Raw genomic sequence first — 16,310 nt, 5'->3', positions numbered from 1 at the left:
CATCCTGTACTCCCTGGTCTGGAAGAAATCGATACCGTAGCGTCCCACGGTAGCGTTTTCTAATTGTGGAGGCGACATTTATAACCTACCTAACCTTACCTATGATGTAGAAGGGGAAAACAATGAAAGTAAAAAAAAGCTTGAATTTCTAACCTATTGTCTGGCTGGTGTTATTTTCGTATTCGGATTGTTTGGGATAACCTGGAATTTTGTATTTTCATTACCTAGGTAGGTACCTATGATATCTTAGATATGAGACCTATGTTGTACTATTCTGAATCAATTTCTCAACGACACTGAACTTAATACATCGTATTATCTTTACTTGCCTGTCATTCTAATAAACTTGACACTATTGTTTCTTGTAAACGACATTAATTGATGAATTAGTGATATCAAAATTACTTTCTAAAAATACGCACACGTCCCAAGTGGCTCGCTTCAAATCCAGGGGCTTGGGCCCGGACCAATATCATTATCATGCATATACATACTTCCCTATAGCCAGACACCTTGAACACCAGAAACTTCCTATATGCTCGCTACCATATACTAACACCTGGTCTACCATTTGTTTGCGCCTTCTGAAATTGATATACCAGTCCCAAAACACCATCTCCCGCTGTCCCATCGCCATCATCCTCATCATCCTTCCCGCCATTATCGTCATTTGCGGGAGACACTTCCCAAGTTGATTCGCCCAGATTGGCAACTGTATCATCGACTGCATAAGATCTTCCAGGTTGAAGAACTGGTCGACCAAGTTCATCTTCATCTTCCATCGGCTCTTCTCTTATATTATTCTCTCTGCGAGCTGGGTATCTGGATCGAGAAGTCCGTCTTACGCTGCGAGCATCGATCTCAGACGCTGAAGGCTGGTGACGTGGATCCAAAAGAATAGAAGCCATAGGAGATCCCATAGCAGTGGTGTTGGATGGGAATCGAGTTGTTCGGGGGGCTCTATTCATCGGTCTCACTTCACTCTGTCCCATCCTTGAGCTCTGCATATCCGCACCCGATGATGGAGACATCAAACCTGGAAAGGCAGGAGGAGGGTGAAACTGTTGTCGCATACCAGGTGGATTGTGTCCTGGTACGCCTGTTTTTGGATTGAGCATATAGTTATCGAGAAAATTATAGTACGAGGCGGCCATTTTTCCGTGCTTGGTAGAATAATAATCTTCTCGCACGTCTGTCTTGACTATACCTCGCGATGGAGCACTACCCACTCCCTTCTTGAAGTCGAAAACAGCAAAAGAGCAAACATATCCAACGCCATCGACATGAACCGTGAATTCTCTAAAGAAATCAATGATCTGTTCGGCGCACTTTGGCAAGCTGAACCATAACAGAAATGGGGTAATTATAATACTCAATACCTCCTCAAAGAAAATTACAAGCTTGAGCTGATAGAGAGTGGAGAACTCTTGCTTAACCTCGTCGCTGTGGAGTCGATCTTGCCAGTGACTTGGCATGTAATGAGTATATTCGATCACACTTCGGAGTGCGTACTCGGGATCAAATACCTCATTTTCTTTTGGTATCATACCATTTGTGATAGCCCAAATCGATCCAAACACTCCTAGATAGAATAGAACCGGCCTCTCCGAGGTGATGTCAAATCCAGCTAAAACTTCAGAGTCCCAAATTGTGGCAACTATCAGAACGGACACAACGGCTCCGGCAACGAATGTTATAAATCTAGCCATATGGGCGGTTTTGATATTTGGAAATTGATTAAGATAGCGCGACGCAAATGGATCGGACATATTCAACCGTCTATTAAACAGATGATGAAGTTCATTGAACTCCCTGAATTTCCACTCCGCTAAAGGCGTGTAACCACGCGATCCAAGTGCTGCAGGGTTTTTATGATATTGCTAAAAGTCGAATTAGCAAAATTTCATGCGTCAAGGTATAGGATAGCCTTACATTGAAGTATTTGAAGAAATACACAATCACCACATATATGACGATGACAGGAGCACAGATAACGTTCATCAAACCGGCAAAGAGGAACCTATTTCGTAACCCATCGCTCAACTCTCGTCGATGAGAATCCTTCAGAATCAATTGCCTGACCTGGCCATAGTCATTGAAAACAAAATCTAATATGCACCACTCTAGGTTCCACTGTAAAGTTTTCGAGAATAACTGTCGACCTTGCAAAAAAGGAAGTGGTAAAGTCAGATCCAGAATTTCCTTGTTAACCAGGGCAATGAGGTAATTTTCTTTCCTCATTAAACGATTTGCTATATCATGAGCATCAAGTCGTTGTTTTGATTGAGTACCCATGACAAACTTTCGATTATTCGGCGAAATCCTTTCCACGGTCAGAGGATTTGCGTCTCGAAGCGCCATTACCCTGGCTATAACATCTTGAAAAGATACGGTCTGCATATTGCTATCCTGAATCTCAAGGAGATAAGTGAAGAAGTCCCGCATTCTCATAAGCCTCGGAAGATCCGTCAAAAGCTGATATATCTTATAGAGAACAAATAGACAAACTAGCCAAATTGCTACATTTGAAATTCCGGATATCTTCTTTGTGCATTGTGGAACCAACGCATGACTTAAGCTACGAGCGTTGCCACGATAGATCTTCTTATAGTCGACACATTGCGTAAGGAAAGTCGTAAATATTGTTACAAAAAGAAGGGTGCTAACAAAAAATAAATTAGCCCGGTTTTCTTCACTTCGAAAGGATGTACTCACAGGATATCGATAGCTTTGGCTAGAACTATACACCAAATACCTGCCCCTTCAAAATAATCGTATAAATCTCTGATGAAATTGTCCAAATTTGTCACATTAACCCATCGATACATAGCTTTATCTTTTGGGCTGCCTGACAAATAGACTCCTGTATTTCGAGGGATAGCTTGTGTTGTATGTGACACAGGAGTTGTCCTGGCTGCATCATCTTGGTGTAGTTTCTGCTGGTCCTGCGTCATCTCCCAATGAGCTCTCTCTCTCTCATCTTTTATTTGATGTGCTGATGGTCTCGGTATTGCGTGTGCTTTCTTTGGAAGCGCAGGCTGCCTTGCTCGAATGGCTGAACCCTCCCGGTCAGGATGACGATTATCTCCCTCTATCAACAACGAAGCAGGCACATCATCGTCAGGATCTTCTGCAAGTAACCTAGGCGATTCTGCGAAATGGTGTGCTCGTGCTTTACCTTTTCCTTTGCGATCATATTCCGGCTTGTGTGTTGGTTGTTGTTGATCAGGTAGGAATTTTGTACTTTCTGTAACGGATTCACCGCCGATCACATCTGCCAGATTCCCCAACTCGTCATCATGAAATCTTAAGTTCTCCTCGTCGAGTGCCATTGCCGCTCGTTCCTCTACATCTATTTCCGATTCAGAAACCTCGTCGTGAGCACGTAATGAATCATATATCGATCTTGCTTGGGAATTCGAAGGCAGTAGCCGTGAAATAAGGTTGGAGGTCATCATCGTGAGAAATATTCATCGAACTGAGTATGCATAGGATTGTGCTGCGAATTTAAATAGACCTGTTTGATGTCTAGTCAAGATTGCAAGGTGCTATCGGTCTTGTAGATTTAAGCTGAATCCGGTCAATGTAATAAACCGACCTTGAGAGTGATTGTAAGTTGGGTAGGGTATTAAATATGACACATTACTGGAGGAATCCAGCCATACGGTCGATAGATCTTCAAGTCAGCTGTATAGTGTTAACGGTTTCAAGTCGATGGTTGAGATTTATTAGAGCACGAGATAGTACTGGTAGGGGAATGACGCCCACTCTCAATGCGATATGGGCAACTCGATTATCTGCCACTCTGACCGCTTTCTTATCAACCTTAAATGGTTTAGCTTTGTTGTAACCCATGAGAGATTGTAGAACTGGTGTTCGAGACAAACAAAACGGCGAATATTAAAAATAGTTTCAAGGTTGAAGAAACGAGGATTGAATTCGAATCTTGGAAATCATGACGGCTGATTACTTTACTCGAAAACAGTCATATTCGGGGTTTAGTGATGGAACTGATTCACCTGGAACACCTTCAACATCAAGAACCAATCCATTATCTTCAAAAGTCACGAGTGTCCTTTCAGCATCTTATGCCGATTCAGATATTAGAGATGCTCTGTCCTTGTTAGACAAACGAGGTATACAGAACACTGCCGAAACTAGACGGCAGTTGAGATTAGATGTTCAAAAGGAGGTCATTGAAAGTAATGGCGATATAATTCGTGAATTTGGTCATGTAGCTGAGGTATGAGGCATCTCCCCTCTGTTGTTGAAAATCCCATCTCATCTCAAACTTTAGCAACTTAAACGCATTGGTCTTACCATTGCTACTCTCAATCAAGGATGTGAGGAAATGAAACGACACATTTCAGCCGCTCATCAAGAAACAGCTCCCGTCATACAGGAAGCTTCAGAGCTCATGAAGCAAAAGGAACAAATGCAAGCAAAGCAAGAATTATTGAATGCTTTCAATGCACATTTTATTATGTCAGAAGATGATATTGCATTACTCACTTCAACGGCTGAGCCTGTAAATGATAAGTTCTTCTCCATTCTGAACAGAGCAAAGAAGATCCAAAATGATTGTGAGATTTTACTTGGAACGGAGAACCAACGGTTAGGGTTGGAGATTATGGAACAAACTACAAAGAATCTCAATGGTGCTTTCCAGAAACTTTATCGATGGATTCAAAGAGAGTTTAAGACTCTCAATCTGGAGAATCCACAAATCAGTTCTTCGATTCGTCGCGCTCTTCGCGTATTAGCAGAACGACCGTCATTATTCCAAAGTTGCCTCGACTTCTTTGCTGAAGCACGAGAAAATATACTTTCTGATGGATTTTATACTGCACTGACTGGGACCACCGTTGGCGGTGAAGAAGATCCTTCAATAAAGCCAATCGAACTAGTGGCTCATGATCCGCTGCGTTACGTTGGTGATATGCTGGCTTGGACTCACTCGGCAACGGTAGGCGAACGAGAGGCACTTGAAGTTCTATTTATCTCAGATGGCGATGAGATTGCAAAAGGAATACAAGCTGGTTTAGATAGCGAGCCTTGGAACCGCATATCCGAAAATGAGAACGAGATTGGTCATTTTGATGGTTTGAAAGCTCTCAATGAATTAGTCGATCGGGATGTCACCGGTGTTGCCCGAGTTCTTCGTCAAAGAATTGGACAAGTAATACAAAGTCACGAAGAGACCATTATGGCATACAAGATAGCCAATTTGTTGAATTTCTACCGCGGTACATTCAAAAGATTATTGGGGGATGATTCCGTTCTCCTAGAGTCTCTTGCAACACTCGAAGAATCTGCATTACGCCAATTCCGAGCTTTGATGCGCGATCATATTACCAGTCTACAATCCGAAATCCAAGTCGCTCCTCCCAACCTCAGTCCACCTGATTTCCTCCACGAAGGTCTAAAACAGCTGACAGCAATCATGAAAACATACGAAACATCTTTCACATCTCCCGAGACTCGAGAAGCGGATTTTGAGCCCATTCTCGCTGAAGCTTTTGACCCTTTCATGCAAGGCGGCGAAAATATTGCAAAGGATCTCCCAGCTCCCAGGAGCACAGTCTTCACAATCAATTGTCTCCTATCCGCCCGAGCAACTTTGGCTCCCTTCGACTTCACTATCTCCCGCGTTTCAGAAATCAAGGATACAATCGAAGAACACGCTGCCACTCTCATAGATCACCAATACACGTTTTTCCTTGAAAAATCTGCTCTTCAGCCTCTGTCACAAGCCATATCTTCCACAAAGAAAATTCGAGACCACCCAGTATTTCAACCTGCATCTTTAATACAAGCCTCCCAAACCTTGGATGATTTCCTCCCTTCAGCATTGATGGATGCAATGGAAAATCTCAAAGATCTACAAAATAGTATCTTGGTGCGTCAAATTACCGAAGAGGCAGCTGAGAGATTCTGCGATGATTTTGAGAAGGTGGAAGAGCGCCTGATTAAGGCTGATGAAGAATTGGAGGAGAGTTTGGATGAAGAGGACGGGGAGAGAGAACCTTTGAGAATGTTGTATCCAAGAACTGGAGGGGAAATCAGGGTTTTGTTGTCGTAAGGTTTGGATTGGATTTATTCATTAAGTGGAGATTATATAGAAAATTAAAAAGACCTTCACTTCTCGCTCACTGTGCACTTTGCTCTTGGATGTGCTTCCTGTGCAATGCCTTATGATCAGGTCTATGTGGTATTCCGAGTGGGGTCAGCACAAACAAACACTCATCTGAAAAGTGTAGAATGCCTTTCAACTTTTCCATTGCTTTATATTATCTTCCATTATTATCTTCCATTATCATCTTCCATTATCATCTTCCATTATCATCTTCCATTATCTTCTTCCATCATTATCCTCCATGATTATCTTCCATTATTATCCTCCATTATTATCCTCCATTATTATCTTCCATTATCATCATATCCCATACAAAGCATCGTTATTCCTAAATAACAAGATCCCACAAAGCACACCAGAAGCGGCGGCTTTCCAATTCAATCCATCCCTCTGATTGTGTGCATAAATCGTGTAGATCCATCCCTTGGCGAATACGTTTAGAGAAGCCGCACATTCAAAATTTCTCTTGCACCATAACTCCTTTTTCGTTTCGTCTCTTCGTAAGATTCAAAAGGTGCCTTCGTTGCTTTCCTGTGGGAGGTAGAGTGTGGTGGTTGCGGATAGTAATACAAGTAGAACCCGAAGTAGCTGCAGAGTGGACGGTTTATCAAGCTGAGAACTGTGGCTGATCCAAAGTGTAATTCCATACAACAATAAAATGAGACAATGAGAACCGAAGAACAATACTAGCGAGACTGTAAAGAAGACTTTTCGATTTTCTCCCGGTTTCCAAACGCTAGGGATACTGATATATCTCGGTTTCAACGTAAATGGCTCGGAAGTATTGGTCGTATCAAGTGGCTTCATTGTCGAAATGAAAGGAATAGGTTGGAGGCTCTTATCATTGTTGATAGAGAAAGACTATTGCAGTTTGACACTCTTTGATAGACAACAGTGTGCAGATTCACAATCGCTACAGATTGCACGCCTTTCACAACCTCTTACTCTACCGGCCATTGTAAGTCCCTCGCAAAACTTTTTCTCGCAAATCATCCTTTGTAGAGGAGCAATAATGATTCGTCTTCTTTCTTCTGCCAGCGCAAATGAATCGCTGTTGTCCCTTAATAACCCTTCAATCCACCATTCCAACTCCTTACGCTTGCTCTCGGTGGCCCTTTCGTAATCAATACTTCCGCAGTAGTAACGGACACATTCGGCAGTGGGGCCCAACGTTGCTACATTCCAGCTAGTCCATACACCATGTTGTAAACCGAAGCGACTAAGCAGAAATACGATGCAGATGAAATATAGAATATGGTGAATCTTTCCAAACGTCCAGTACCCGAGGAAATGGTCCCAGCTTCTAATTTCAGGGCGGAAAACACGAACAATGAGGCCAGATGTCACCCACCACATTGAGCACAAATAGATGTGTTCTTGAACAGATGTTAAATTCGGAATTCCTTGTCGTGAACCAGATAGAATATATGCGAAGCGTTCTTTTTGGAGCTGAATTTCCCTCTTTCTCCGTTCCGCTGTCCATGACTTTCTACGAAATCCGAAAGGAAAGTTGGGACTTCTACTCTCATCATAAGATTCGAGAAGCAGTCGAACCTGAGAAAGCTTTTCAGACGGAGAGAAGTCTTTGGATAAGATAGAATCGTGACAACTTTTTACTCCCTTCCTATCATTATTGCGAGCACCAATGGCGCTAAAGGTCGCAGTTAACATCGCGACGTGCACCCAGTAAGTATCCCATTCACTGACAAAGAAACTGTTTCTCTGAAAGAACCAGCATGCGAATGTGGTAAGACAGAAAATGGGCAGGAATCGGTAGATAATGAATGCAAGAGCGTTTGGGACACGAGGAAATTTGTCCTCAGGTTCGATTGTAGGAAACTTCATGTGTGCGATCGTGATGCGAACTTAAGAAAGAGTAGGGGTTTTGTCAAGCAAAAAGAAAAGGTATGTCGTGTGCTTTCCTCGGTGTGTGGGAGAGTTGTCCTTTATACTTGATCGCCAATTTACCCGAGGAGCTAGGTTTAGTGCAACGTCTAGTCTCCCCACAACCCTAATTGTGCTCCGATGGGCCTCCGATAATTCACACCCATTGTATCTGTACAATTTTCCATGCAAACTTATGCTCCTCATCCCTCCTTGTATGTCCCTAGTCTTGCTCTGATTTGAACGTGCTGAGACCAAGTCTGATGCAGTTCTGCCGGCCTGTGAATCGAGTTTGAAAGTTTGTAAAGTTTTCAAAGTTTCGAATTTCCCGAATGTCCGAATGGGTTTCACGACATTGAGCAGTTTTGATGTAAGAATAACACGAGATTCTTCCTTGACTTCCAGTCAAGACAGTGCACACACATATGTGTTCCCTTCCTTGCGATTCGACGATGATGGTGATGATGATTGCGATACGATAATACGATATTTGATGTGTTGTAGTTGATTTGTTGGTTTGTTGAGTTTATTAGCTTCTTCGAGGTCGATTTGGATTTGGATTTGGATTTTTCCGTCCTCGAATACTGACGCCCAAGGCCACGCGAAGGCCAAACTCTTCTTGGGCTACTCGTGCCCGGTTGGTCCACCCCAGACACCCAAAGTAGTTCGGAAGAAACCCTACTAATACTGAGGGACTGGTTAGAAACCTTCCAGGCGACGAGCGTATTAACAATATTTCGTCGTCGTCGCAGTTATTTCCTCCTCCTCCTCCTCCTCCTCCTCCCTCCCCCCCGCTCCGCTCCGCTCAATTCACCCTCTTTCCATCCTTTTCCTTATCTGTGGTCTTAGACCAGCGCCTCCAAATCGAGGGGGAGGCAATATCCTTCCTCCATTCGTATAAAGAACAGGCAGTAGGAACCACCAACGAGAAAATGCTCGAAGAAAGAGCAAAAATCTTCCCATTATCCCATCCCCCAAAGCAAATACTCACGATGGATTGGGCAAGCACCGTGATGTTCATACCTAACGATATGATAAAAGCGCAGCGGGAGGTGTCGGAGATCGGGCCGTCTTCTTTCTCCATAATCTCGCAGTACCAGAATGTTAATTGGGCAAAGCCCCCATACAGCAGGAGAACCAAGTCTCCAGACAATGTGCCATTGCACAAAGCTGGTGCCTGGAACTCGACAAACAAAACAATATTAACAACAAATAAAAATACAGCAATAATCAATTGAATAACGTAAAATCTCTCCCATTGATTACCAAAAAAAAAGGGGGGGAGAAGAACGGCAAGCATTACGAAAATGGCTTCAACGCCACGACGAGAATTGGGATCCATTTGTTGCTGCTGCTGCTGTTTCTGCTGTTGTTGCTGTTGTTGCTGTTGTTGCTGTTGTTGCTGTTGCTGGTGCTGGATCTGGTTCTGGTTCTGGATCTGGTTCTGGTGATTCTCGAGTGAAGTCGAAGCAGCATATTATCCAGCAACAACCTAATTTTTCCATGTTCATTGCTCCTTCTGCATTCAAATAACTATACTCATTTATGGGTAGCAACCATGATCATTGTTCCTTCCCCTTTTGCATTTATGCTTAGCGAGAATCACCAGAACCACCAGCATCAAGACCAACAACAGCAACAACAACAACAATGCACATAGCGATATCAATCGCTATCGCCGTTCTCGTCCCTCTAGGCGTCACTCTTGTTTTCGGCTTTGCACCGAAGAGTGCTGGGTAGGATTGAGTGTCTGTTGTGCAATTCAACATAGCGGTTTGTTTGGTTGGACTCAATGTAGTCCTGTTTGTCCATCACTCGACACCTACGGTGGACGGATTGATGAGCGCAGATTTGGCATTCCTGGTCAATGGGACCTTTCTTCAAGTGGTTTTTTGGATTTCTGAATGCTGCGATGTTAAGAGTAAAACCTGGTCAACGGGACCTTTCTTCAAGTGGTTTTTTGGATTTCTGAATGCTGGGATGTTAAGAGTAAACCTGGTCAACGGGACCTTTCTTCAAGTGGTTTTTTGGATTTCTGAATGCTGGGATGTTAAGAGTAAAACCTGGTGCTACGGGACTCTCGTGTTGGGATTGATTGAAATCATTTCGTACATTTAGATGACTTGATACATTCAGTTTAGTTCATAAATTCAGACCACTTCAAATATCAAAAACATTTCATAAGTCCAAATTACTTTATGTGTCTAATCTCTTTCGTATATTCAAATTATCTTATAGATTCATATCATTCCAATATTTTAGATCATCTTATAACCTCAAATCATCTCATGAACTCAAAGTATCTTATATATCCAAAGTACTTTAATCATTAAAATCATTTCGCATATTCAAATGACTTGATGTATTCAAATTACTTCATACATTCAAACTATATAATATATCCAACTTGTTTAATACATTTTGACAACTATATATTTAAACAATTTCAAATGTCCAAACAATCCCATATACTCAAATTATAATATAAGTCTTACATTCAAATCGTCTTATATATTCAAATCATTTCCTACACTCAAACTGTCTCATACATTCAACTCATTTGATATATTCAAACTCCCTAATACATTCATTCATCCAACCTCTTTCAAATATCCAAAAAGCCCTATACATCAAAATCATTCCATCCCCTCAAATCATTCTACACATTCAAACCCCCCAATATACTCAATTCAATTAAAACATTCAAATCATCAAAAACATTTACACCATCTCGTACACTCACCACCTTTGAAACAATAGGATCATAACAAACATCCAATCTATCCAGAAAAACAACTTCAATACAAAGAAAGAACCAAACACTCATATCCTTCCTTCCCAGTGCGACAAACGTGTAAATCAAATCGTACGATCATAGAAACTTAGAATCACATGTAGTAATATCTACGTGACGCACTACATACTTTCTTTTAGCGCCTGCCTTATCAAATCAGGAAACAGAAATCATTCTTTCTCTTCTCTTCTCTTCCTTTCTTTTCCTTCCCCCTTCATTCGCTAAGGAAAGAGCGAACACTCCCATCCCCTTCCCCTTCCCAATATCAAGTGTCTATTTTCTGATACTAACACAATATCATCTGACCTAGGTAGGTAGGTAGTATCTAGCCATATACCATACAACCCCTTCCACAAATACTTCTACATAATCACTTTCCCGCAAGATCTAGGATGTAATGACAAATGGAGGATATAGAGATGGGTCAATGGATTGATAAATCATATAACTCTCCAACTTCAATCAAAAAGAACCAGCAAGCCAAACCAAACTAAACCTCAAAATCACACAAACTTATTCCCATCCAAACCCAAAACTCCCATCCCCAACTCCACAAAAAGACCACCCTCATCCTCAGCATCGACTCCTCAAACCCTTTTCATCCTAAATCCTACACACACTTTTTCTTCTCTCACCTCCTTCTCTCACCTCCTCCTTCCACCTCTTTCTCCTCCTTCCTTCTCTTCCCACCTCTTCCCACCTCCCTACCCTTCCAAACCTCCAAAACATTCCCCAAATCAAAACTCTCCTCCACTTTCCACTTTACGATTAAACACCACCCACTCTCACTCACTATATTACTATTTCCCATCACCTTCTACTACCACATTCTACCATCACATTCTAACCACCACCTTTTACCACCACCTTCTACTACCACCTTTTGATATAAACAACTACCTCCCTCCCTTTCCTCCTATCCTCCTATCCTCCTATCCTCCTATCCTCCTATCCTCCTATCCTCCTATCCTCCCATCCTCCCATCCTCCTATCCTCCTATCCTCCTATCCTCCTATCCTCCATTCTCTATTCTCCATATACATACAAATAAACATCCCCATCTCCCCCATCTCCCCCATCTCCCCCATCTCCCCATCTCCCCCATCTCCCCCATCTCCCCATCTCCCCCATCTCCCCCATCTCCCCCATCTCCCCCATCTCCCCCATCTCCCCATCTCCCCATCCCTCCCCTATATCAACCAACCCATCTCCCCCTCCTAATCCCAACAATCCCCCTCTGCCCCATCTCCCCCCCCTCCCCAAAACAAGAAACCCCCAATCAAAAACTCAAAAACAAAGCAAACCCCAAGATAACAAACCCCAAGATAACAAACCCCAAGATACCAAACCCCAAGATACCAAACCCCAAGATACCAAACCCCAAGATACCAAACCCCAAGACACCAAAACACGATGAAACAATATACTAAGTAATCAAAGAATAAAATACCTATCTACCTAACACCTACCTAATACCCCCCTAATACCCCCCTACTACCCTCCTACTACCCCCCTAATAGCCTCAAAAAACAAACAAAGATAACCACAAACCACCAACCACAAGAACAAAATAAAATAAAATAAAATAAAACCAATGAATAAATACATTATTTATTAACTTACTCGTCGTCTGGTCTGGTCTGGTCTGATCTGATCTGGAAGATTGCTGATCGATTTCAAGAAAGTGTTTTTGGTGTTTTTGGTGAGTGAGAGTGAGAATGAGAATGTAGGTGGGTGTTCTGATGCAGTATGTACTAGGTAGGTAGATGCAGATATGATTTTTAGGGAAATATGAGGAGGTTTTTATTGTTTAGTTTATATATGCTACGTATATGTTACATTTGAAGTGTATGTCGTAATATTCGGGTTCATCTATATATCAAGTTCACCCTCATATCCACTCATGACATATGTACGAATAAACGCCCATCTTTTTCATCAATGCTTAGAAACAAAGACGAGTAGTAGAACATTCATTCGACCAATCTATACCTAGGTATTCATATATAACTATTCTAATCTCTCCACACTACATCCCTCGATTCATTCATCTATTTTCCCACCTCATCATCCCACTGCCCCCTAATCTTTTCTCCCATCAACATCTCCCTTATATTCATCCTCGCACTCCAAACCACATTTTCCGTAACCCCCTTTTCTCTCACATCCTCCTTCGTACTGCCCACCTTTTGAATATCCGAATCTCCACCTATCCAACCTCTGGCTTTGTGATGTTGAAAGAGCCCTGGCGTAACACTTATACATCTCATTCCCAATCTCTTTGAATCCCGTCCCCATCTACACAATCCTGCTAATGCATTGTCAAACGGTCCTGCTAACTTATCCACGCTTAAGTCCCAAAGTACCTTTCTTGCGCCTTGTTGACTCAGCGCATATGCGAAAGTACAGATAGGACCTCCACTTATGTGAACCCATCGTGTGTAGGGGTTTTTTGTGGCATTTTGGAATCCTTTGAAATGCATCGGAGGTGCAACAGTAGGATCAGAAGTTATGATGTATTTGCGGGAGAGATGTGCGATTTCAGGAGAGGAGGGAGAAAGCAATTTATATTCGTCGAGAGTTTCGGGGAATACTTCGCCGCAATGACCAAGCCATAGTAAATCCCAATTATCGCCATAGGGAGAAACAAGATTTGAGGGTGTAGTGGAGGAATATTGAATGAATTTGGAGCCGGCTGCAAAGGTAGCGAGTTGAGATTTTAAACGGGTATCCCAGTCCATGTCATCTTCAAAGATTAATGCGCTTGTGAGATTTTGTTCGACAATCCTAAGTGAGCAGAACACGCATTAGCCTTTATACCAACCAGAAAGAAGTAAATGAAAATGGAAGAAAGGCATACCTCCGAACAGCATTCATATGTCCCCTCCAACTTCCCAGATTTGACTCCCATAACTTCACTCTATCAGCACCATATGGCACAGCTTTATCCGAAACCGCTTCCCCCTTCACTCCATCTACCCATTCGATGTTGAATCCTGTCAAACTACTGATCAAAGTGAGAGCATCTCTCTTATCACTTCGCTCCGGTAAGCCCACTGCAAAGATCTTTTGAAACCCAAGTGTGTTATTTGAAATATCGGAGGATGCATGAACTGGTGCGACTGGTCTGTATTTTTGAAGAAGGTCGGATGAATAGTGTGTTAAGTAGGAAGGCGTGGATGTATTGAGGAAGACGATGAAGAGGAGAATGCCGATACACAGAACCGTGAAGGGAAAAGCGCGAATGTGTATCATTGTGGTAGTTGAAGAAGATTGATCTGGCGAAAAAGAATCAAATGGACGTAGGTCATGAAATGTCAAAGGAAAGAAAGGGCCGCGCCAGTGAGTCGTAATCACTGTACGATGACTTATTTCATGCTCAAAATCAAAGACTGGATAATCAAGTGAAGCACGCGCAAGACTTTTGGATTGAAATGGAATGAAAACGAAAGTGAGGTGGTGCAATCTCAAGTACTGAATAAACTTCAAACGAGAAGATGCACCTTCCCGTCATGGCAATCCAAGGTTGAAAGCGGGTTTCCCGGACCTTCGAACCACGCATATTTGTAGGAAAGATATAGTCCAATAAAGAAGATACGGGTAGATATCCGAATTTAGAAACATTCATCTTTCTGCCAAACTTTGTATCAAATCTGCTCTGGCTCCTAAGTTTCTGACATTCTCTAGGTACTCAACTCCTCGAGATCGTAGAATTTCAAACTAAACTTGATATCTTGATATCTCGGGATCTCGTCCCAAGTATGCGGGAAGATACATGTTGTACTTTGGTTCACGTAACACACAATATCCGCATCCATACACTTTCAATCATGAAGCAATGCGATGTTACATCCTGCACTTATTTCGTATCGAGTTTTTAGTCAGTCCTTTGGACTTAAGAACTGTGAGATAGATTATATTCGTTTGACCACTCTACTTGAATTGTCCTACTCATCTGCGTCACAGAGTATTTTCTACAATGTGAGATCACAACTTACTTTGAACTTCGCCAGAAATCTGTCTGTATATATCAGCACATATTCCTTTCATGGAATTGAACCTGCCAACGTCCAATTTCAAACCGGCCGGATAGCTGCACTGTCAATCACAATGTTGACCATCAATCAGCCTTGTTCTGTACCGAAGTGATTCAAATCGTAGTAGATTGGAAGGACTTGGCAGAGCATATATGTGAAGGCCGTGAGCAATCTTCCTACTGTTATCAAGATACCGGAGGGAGATACATCACAGGTCTAGTCTTTTCCTCCTTTACAAATCCTCCCATCTGTCTAGTAGGGTACATCATTGACAACTCTAATGCACATTGGATGGCTACATGCAATGTATTGTAATAACAGCTGGTATGTGGTGATAGACATGCTATATACTACTAGGCAGGTACATGTTAAAGCATGCTTGAAAGTATACATAGCTTGTACCCCAGGCCACAGCGCTCCCTGATATTTCACCACCAACAAAGGGGTAAACGGCTCGACAACCTCTTCACGCGCCAACGTGGTGCTTTATCGTGGATTAATCGACTAAATGAAGATGTCGGAAAAGCTTGCCGAGGAGACTCAAAAGAGCATCTACGAGAGAGGTTGGTACCATGGTCAAAGAGCGTGACATCATAGGGAGAACACAGCTTGTAATTATCTCGAGATTCTATACCTGACAAACATTTTTGGAGACAAGACTCGCCAAGTGCATACATATAGAGCTTTATCAGAGAGCGGGAATGCTTCGGTTACGAACTATTGTCCTTCTAAAATACCTGGTATGTCGCAGTCTGTTGTTTTGCGTCAGCGGACTTCGAGTGGATACACTGCGAGCCGATTACTTTCTATCGTAGATGATATCCGGATCATCTTAGTAATAATCCATTGTTTTCTGTCAGGAGACATCCATGATTATACAATCTTTATCGCAACCTGATGTTAACCTAGTAGGTAGATGTTCAACGAAATCAATCGGTCAAAGTAAGACTGCGGTTGATGATCACGAATTGAACTGGTGAAACCCGGACATTCCAACTTGATAAAGATGGTGATATGGAAATGGGATTTTACTAGCGTAACGTATTTTACACCTATTTGAGTAAGGTCGACGCGCTGCTGATGCTCGTAATCCTTCCAGGTTCTACGATATACCGGTGCCGAGACCCCCTGTGAACTAAATATAACCTTGCTTTGATGGAGTCCTTCGTACGAAGAATGACAATTGTCGTTGGGAATCAATCTGGGCAAGAATGAGGGAGAATTCGAGTTTGTTGGAGGAATTGATTGATGTACTGAATATCAGCTTCTACCAATGAAATCCCGATGATCTCTTCTGTTGTAAAGTGCCATAAAGTGTGTACTCGAGTAGAAGGAAGAGAGTCTGATATCTCTCTTGGGGGCCGCCGTCCATGCCCCTCTATCGTCAGATATCGTAAGATCGGCAACGATAGCCCACTCAATGCAACCCTAAATTGATCCTCGTACATGAACATTGGCG

At 42.4% G+C, this 16,310-nt stretch overlaps 4 protein-coding genes across 4 annotated transcripts; 1 reads left to right on the top strand and 3 right to left on the bottom strand.

The window, feature by feature from the left end:
* Positions 1-542: 542 nt before the first annotated feature.
* On the bottom strand, positions 543-3,458 carry EAE98_007311 (uncharacterized protein; the record flags this gene model as incomplete). The annotated part of the gene is made up of 3 exons (XM_038954934.1): positions 543-1,880; positions 1,933-2,662; positions 2,716-3,458. The coding sequence occupies 3 exons, from the start codon at positions 3,456-3,458 to the stop codon at positions 543-545; spliced, it is 2,811 nt and encodes a 936-aa protein (XP_038808584.1).
* A 497-nt stretch (positions 3,459-3,955) lies between these two features.
* EAE98_007310 (uncharacterized protein) lies at positions 3,956-6,082 on the top strand (the record flags this gene model as incomplete). The annotated part of the gene is made up of 2 exons (XM_038954933.1): positions 3,956-4,243; positions 4,298-6,082. 2 exons carry the CDS (start codon positions 3,956-3,958, stop codon positions 6,080-6,082), a joined length of 2,073 nt encoding a protein of 690 aa, XP_038808583.1.
* Positions 6,083-6,997: 915 nt separating this feature from the next.
* On the bottom strand, positions 6,998-7,981 carry EAE98_007309 (uncharacterized protein; the record flags this gene model as incomplete). The annotated part of the gene is made up of 1 exon (XM_038954932.1): positions 6,998-7,981. The coding sequence occupies one exon, from the start codon at positions 7,979-7,981 to the stop codon at positions 6,998-7,000; it is 984 nt and encodes a 327-aa protein (XP_038808582.1).
* Positions 7,982-12,865: 4,884 nt separating this feature from the next.
* Positions 12,866-14,069, bottom strand: EAE98_007308 (uncharacterized protein; the record flags this gene model as incomplete). The annotated part of the gene is made up of 2 exons (XM_038954931.1): positions 12,866-13,601; positions 13,675-14,069. 2 exons carry the CDS (start codon positions 14,067-14,069, stop codon positions 12,866-12,868), a joined length of 1,131 nt encoding a protein of 376 aa, XP_038808581.1.
* Between the last annotated feature and the right edge of the window lie 2,241 nt (positions 14,070-16,310).

The sequence above is a fragment of the Botrytis deweyae genome (genome assembly GCF_014898535.1).
Source record: "Botrytis deweyae strain B1 chromosome Unknown BDEW_017, whole genome shotgun sequence".
Lineage (NCBI taxonomy): Eukaryota > Fungi > Ascomycota > Leotiomycetes > Helotiales > Sclerotiniaceae > Botrytis > Botrytis deweyae.
This window is presented reverse-complemented; position numbering and strand designations above follow the sequence as displayed.